Here is a 6,194-nt window from a genome sequence, read left to right as displayed (position 1 = left end):
GCCATTAGCAATACAAAAGGAAAATACAAATACCGCGATAAATAAAATAAAAATAGATGAGATAGATAAGCATTTTTTTGAAAAATACAGTAATCTTTTTGATGAGCAACCAGGTTTATATAATAAAAGTAAAACTAAGATTTATTTAAAGGAAGATGCAAGGCCGATCGCAATGAAATGCAGAACCGTCGCGCATGCATTAAAACCATTGATTGAACAAGAATTAGAAAGATTAGTTTCATTGGGACATTTAGAGCCGGTTGAGATTAGCGAGTGGGCGACGCCTATTGTCCCTACGTTTAAAAGCAACGGCAACTTAAGAATATGTGGAGATTTTAAGATTACATTAAATCCCAACATAATCGTTGACAAATACCCGTTACACACAATAGATGATATTTTCGCATGTATGCAAGGCGGTCGCTACTTTACGGAACTCGATATGTTTCGTTGCTATATGCAATTTCCAGTGCATGAAGATTGTTTAGACCTACTTACAATTGTAACACACAGAGGCTTGTTTAGATATAAGAAAATTCCCGAAGGGGTATCACCGGCACCTGCAGACGTGCAGAAAAAAATGGACGAATGTTTAAGGGGGATCGACGGCGTAATAGCGTATATAGACAACATTTATATAATGGGTCGCACAGTTGAGGAAAACATTGAAAGAACCAAAAATGTATGTGAACGTTTGATAGAAAGTGGATTAAAGTTAAATAAAAAATGTAAATTTTCAAAAGAGAGCATTGAAGTACTTGGCTTTGTCATTGACAAAGATGGCTTACACAAAGCGAAATCAAAAGTAGAAGCGATGGTTAACGCGCCGCAACCAAGTAACTTCAAAGAATTAAACTCATTCTTAGGATTAATAAATTTTTACGCGCGGTTCTTGAAGGATAGATCGAATCACTTGAAACCATTATACGATTGCGCAAATGCGAGTGAATTTAAATGGAACGAAAGCTGTAACAAAGCATTCGCATGGGTGAAAAACGAATTGATATCGCCGCGAGTACTGGCTAATTATGATCCTAATGAACAATTAGTGTTGGCGTGTGACGCGTCAGCATACGGCTTATCAGCGATTTTATCGCATAAATATAAGGACGGTACGGAAAGACCGATTGCATACGCGTCGAAAAAAATCGCAAAGAAAGAATTAAACAGAACAATCCTTGATAAAGAAGCAATGGCGATCGTGTTCGGATTTAAACGATTTTTTCAATTCGTATTCGGTAAAGAAATCATATTGCGAACTGATAATCAGCCGCTACAACTAATACTAGGACCGAGAAAAGGGATACCTGCAACCGCGAATGCCAGATTGCAACGCTATGCGTATTATTTGTCGGGTTTCCGTTATAAAATTGAATACATTAAATCAAAAGCAAACGCAAATTGCGACGCGTTATCGCGGTTACCTATAAAAGACGACACAGAAATTCCGGAAGAGAGTTTTTCGCCGGTTCATTTCCTAGAAAATAGCATAGACCTAATGGATGGGAAGACGCTTGCATACGAAAGCAAGTTAGACAAAACAATTAACAATATAATTAAATTTACAATAAACGGTTGGCCAAATGTCAAAGATTTAAGCGAAGATGAAAAACTATATTTTAATAAACGGGTAGAATTAAGCACGGATAAAGAATGCTTGTTTTGGGGATTGCGAGCGATTATCCCAGAGTCAATGCGTACGCGAGTACTAAAAGAACTACACGCATCTCACATGGGAATTGTGAAAATCAAAATGCTCGCGCGATCATACGTGTGGTGGCCAGGAATTGATAAGAATATTGAAGATTTTGTAAATAACTGCACAACGTGTTTGATTGAACAAAAAAAACCGCAACAAACACCGTTGACTACATGGCCCTGGCCTGACCGCGTATGGCATCGTTTGCATTTAGATTTCTTAGGACCTTTTTATGGTGACATGTATCTAGTTATAATCGATGCGTATTCAAAGTGGCCAGAAGTAATAAACTTCAAAAATAATACCACAGCTATTAAACTAATAAATGTACTAAAAAGCATATTCGCTAAATACGGGTTACCACTACATATGGTAACAGACGGGGGACCGCAATTCCGAGCAGATATATTCTTAGATTTTCTACGGGGCAATGGAGTTAACCATAGTTTTGCACCGCCGTATCACCCAGCGACGAATGGCGCGGCAGAAAATTTCGTTGGCACTTTTAAAAATAAAGTCACGAAAATCATCAAGGGGGGAGAGACGCCAGAATCGGCTGTAAACTTATTCTTATTCGATTATAGAAACATAGCACATTGTACTACAGGGAAAAGCCCTGTACAACTCATGTATAACAGAGACTTGCGCACTCGTTTTGACCTTCTGAGAACCAATGTAGCAGCGCACGTAGAGAAAAAACAGCGAGCGCAAATAATGGCGAAATCGGGTACAAGACAAAATGATGTGATTGTGGGAGACACCGTATTGTTTGATAACCATCGCGTTCGAGGTGAGAAAAGAGTAACTGGAGAAGTAATAAAAAAAGTATCTCCGTCTACATATGTTATTAGAGACTCTGATCATGCGTTAGCTAAGAGACACATCGACCAAATTGTTAAACAAAAGAAAAGTAATGTACCAATGCGTCGGTCTCCACGTCTAAGCAAATCTTAAAAAAAGCGGAAAGTGTAGTGTATCGTAGTACGTATGAGAGCGGCACGCGGAGCGAACAAGCTGTCATGTATAATACACACACAGCTAAGTTGGTATGATGAGTGATGGAGTATGTGCGTGCGTATGTGTGTGTCGGAGCACGCCGTGCTCCGATATAGAAGAGACCACTCTGGTGCTAGTCGCGCTATCGCACGCCACGGCTTAGGCTAACATCCCGAGTATCCTTTGTACATCCTACGCATTTGTAATACTTCTATTAATATAATAAACCATTATCTCGTTATCATTTAACCTAAGTGTTTCACTCATTAATCGTATTAGTTGAATACATCACAGTTATAATATCATCGACGTACCGATAGTAAAAAGGTAGGCTGAAGGGAAGATTTGAAATGATTTTTTTTTCCAAATGTTCGAGTACCAGATTCGCTACTACTGGGCTAATTGGTGAGCCCATTGCTACGCCAAAAATTTGTTGGTAGAAATTATCTTTGTAGGCGAAATAGCATGAATCTAAACAAAGTTTGGTGGCGGCTAGGAATTCTTTTTTATTAATGTTAGTGTGACATTTCAAATTGGGCCAGTTTTTACTGATGATCGATATTGCTAGATTGGTTGGAATGTTGGTAAACAGTGATTTGACATCTAGGGATACTAACAGGTGATTAGGCGGAATTGTTTTTCCCCTGATTTTGTTTACAAAGGACCAGGTGTCCTTGATGTGATAGTCTGATATTTTAGTTTTGTTTAGCGTGAGGTATATTTCGGCGTTAACGTCATCTATTATTCGTTTGATTACATACGGGTCTTTATAATGATCTTGGAATTTTGACCTTGTTTCGTTCAATAGGTAGACAGTTTGTCCTACTTCAAATCGTTGTGGGTTAATCGTTCTGTCGTAGTGTTCTTTACTTTTCTGTTTAGCTTGTTTCAGGTTCAACGCGGCGCGTTTACGGATGTCTGTGAGATTCGCTATTAGATCGAGGAGGAATGTATCGTATGTGTGCGTGGATGTGTTGCTTAGTATCGCATCTGTCGGTAGTTTAGCTTCCGAGCCGAAGATCAGCTGGTGAGGTGAATAATGTGTACTCTCGTGTTTTGCTGTATTATGGGGGTCCTCTAGTTTCTCGGCTGTTTTTTTATGGCTTTTTCAACAATTTTTTACGGGCAAAGCATCGAAATAATCAATCTCATTGTTTTTGCATAATCTTTATCAACATTTAAATGAGCTTTACAAATTTTTTAAAGTCAAAATATATAATAGAATAGCAGCTATAGTGGCCGACAGGAAGACATCAAGTAGAAGAGGTGCTTGACGGTAACCAAGATTGCGGCTGTTCTGCTTATCTGAAATCAAAAAACCAAACGGCATTTTAATCTTCATATTCAAGACTAGCGATTGAACTAGAGTGAATTTTAAATTACAAAAATTGACATTTTTATACACTTTTGAAAATTACATTCTATTTTTTACTCATTTTTTCTTAAGTTTTTCGCTCGTACGAAAAAAACTATCGAAGCAATCATGATAATTCTAGTTCAATCGCTGGCTTATAACATATTAAAGATGCTGTATAAATTTGAACAAGATCGGTGCAATAGTTTCTGAAATATCGTGGTTACCGTTTCGAAAAATGGTGTTTCGAGAAAAACGCGTTTGAAAGTTCGCGCATGTGATTTATACTAAAAATTCCATCTCACCGTCAATCTGCTATACCTGGACCATACAATAGGCCTTCCTCTTCTTCTTGGAGGTCACGCAGAGCTGCTCTGTCTTCTCTTTTCGCGATTCGGGCCTGTTCTACAACATCGCTCGTGCGCCTTTCTGAACGGTCGATCCGAGAGCTATCACGCTGTTGAACATATCCTTTAGCTTGTGGGCCGATTTTCACTCCCATGGTTTCCAAGGTCTTCAGGATAGCTTCGAATCCTTCGTTGAAGATTATGACAGCGAGAAACGTGGCGATTTCAACCACTTTTGGCCCAGAATGGAGGTGCTTCGGAGCAAAAGTCCAGATTTTTGGGCATGAATCTATTTCTTTTTCTTTCTCACACTTGCACGCCATAGAAATTTTAAAGCCCAGTCCTCGTATATCACGTTGATGGAAAGTCACCGTACTTTTGCACTCTTTACAAATAACAGCCGAAGAAATGTTTGAAAATACACTTACAAAATTCAAAATACAATACAAAACAGTCTGTTCAACGTTCACTTCAAAATTTTTATTTTGACGAAGTTTCGTCGCTGACGCCGATGTAAACGACTTGTCTTGTTCAAAAGTGTGTCGGTTGCCTGCGAATTTTCGCTTTTTAGGTCGATCGAAAAAATCAGCTACGTGCGACTCGCAAGAGAAAATATAGTACGCTTCGCAACTGCCACAGCAAGACTGAACTAAAACTTCACGGCGTCTTAGTCAATATTCAAAAGCGTCTGTCAACGGTCTCGGCTCCCCTTTACTCGGGCCTAATTCACAAAAGGTTCAGGTAGCAGTTAGATTTGGGGATATCAATCCAATGGTCAGCGCCGCTCGGCTTTCGGAGCAGCCCGGCGCGCGCTCCTGCTCCGTTCCAGGGCCATAACTTGTGAACCACTTCGAATATCGAAAAATCCTTTGGCACACATTTTCTACACATGTTGTAGATGTGATTTATGAAAAAAAAAAAAAATCGATTTTTTCGACCCGAGAAACTAGAGGACCCCCTTATAGCAGAAAACGGCGAAACGTATGAATTCATCCCAATCTTTACCTTCGTTGCTGTAATGTTTGATGTATTTGGTAATTACAAGGTAACTTCTTTCTAATGAGCCGTTTGATTGCGGTCTATAGGTGGTTGTTCGTAGTTGTTTAATTTTGAAGAGCCTGCATATTTTTTTGAAAGCGGTACTCATGAAGTTTCGTCCCTGGTCAGTGAGTATAGTTCGTGGAGATCCATAGCGCGTGATGTATTCTTTAGCGAATACTGTCCCTATCGTCTTTGCCGTAGCATCAGGAATTGAAATGGCGTCTAAGAACTTGGTCAGATTGCACTGGATCGTCAAAAGGTAGCGGTTATTCGATTTCGTAACAGAGAGTGGACCAATTAAATCTAGAGCTACTTTGTCGAAGGCCTCTGCGGGCGTGTCAGTGATTGCCATGGGTAATTTTGTTTTGATCCTGACTAGTTTTTTTCTCTGGTAACTGCCGCAAGATCTGATGATATTTTGAATTTGCTTTTTCATATTTGGCCAAAAATATTTTTCTCTTATTTTATTGAGAATTTTTGTAACGCCTTGGTGTCCTCCGATCAGTGACTCGTAGTACTCTTTGATCATGTCTTCGCGTAATCGTTCGTCTGGTATAATTGTAGTATTTCTACAAAGTGTTACTCGAATGTCCGAATCCGCAAAAATGTGATAAATGAGTTTTTTAAAGATAGATCGTAAAATATCATCAACTCCTGGTCCTGACATGGGGAATGATATGGACCGAATGTCTAGTCCGGACAAGATAATCCTCAAGTTAACTAACGTGAAGAAAATGTCGTCAAGTCTGCCCGGGTC

The 6,194-nt window shown here is 39.3% G+C and overlaps 1 protein-coding gene across 1 annotated transcript; it reads right to left on the bottom strand.

Moving 5' to 3' along the window:
* Positions 1-3,884: 3,884 nt before the first annotated feature.
* LOC138191289 (uncharacterized) lies at positions 3,885-5,966 on the bottom strand. Its single transcript, XM_069137931.1, has 3 exons — positions 5,616-5,966; positions 4,371-4,650; positions 3,885-4,000 (listed from the first exon to the last, which is right to left on the bottom strand). Exons 1-3 carry the CDS (start codon positions 5,964-5,966, stop codon positions 3,885-3,887), a joined length of 747 nt encoding a protein of 248 aa, XP_068994032.1.
* Positions 5,967-6,194: the final 228 nt, after the last annotated feature.

Source organism: Neodiprion pinetum, chromosome 7, assembly GCF_021155775.2.
Source record: "Neodiprion pinetum isolate iyNeoPine1 chromosome 7, iyNeoPine1.2, whole genome shotgun sequence".
Taxonomy (NCBI): Eukaryota; Metazoa; Arthropoda; class Insecta; order Hymenoptera; family Diprionidae; genus Neodiprion; species Neodiprion pinetum.
The sequence above is the reverse complement of the archived record's forward strand: the minus strand, read 5'-3'. Positions and strand labels throughout refer to the sequence as shown.

Bases quoted from the DNA above. Each gene is read 5' to 3' on its own strand.
- LOC138191289 (XM_069137931.1), bottom strand. From the start codon at position 5,966: ATGATCAAAGAGTACTACGAGTCACTGATCGGAGGACACCAAGGCGTT. The intron at 4,651-5,615 runs GTATTCGCTAAA...TTTGCTCCGAAG, and splicing joins CGGCAAAGACGATAGGGACA to CACCTCCATTCTGGGCCAAA. The intron at 4,001-4,370 runs GTATAGCAGATT...TTTTGATTTCAG, and splicing joins AGGCCTATTGTATGGTCCAG to ATAAGCAGAACAGCCGCAAT.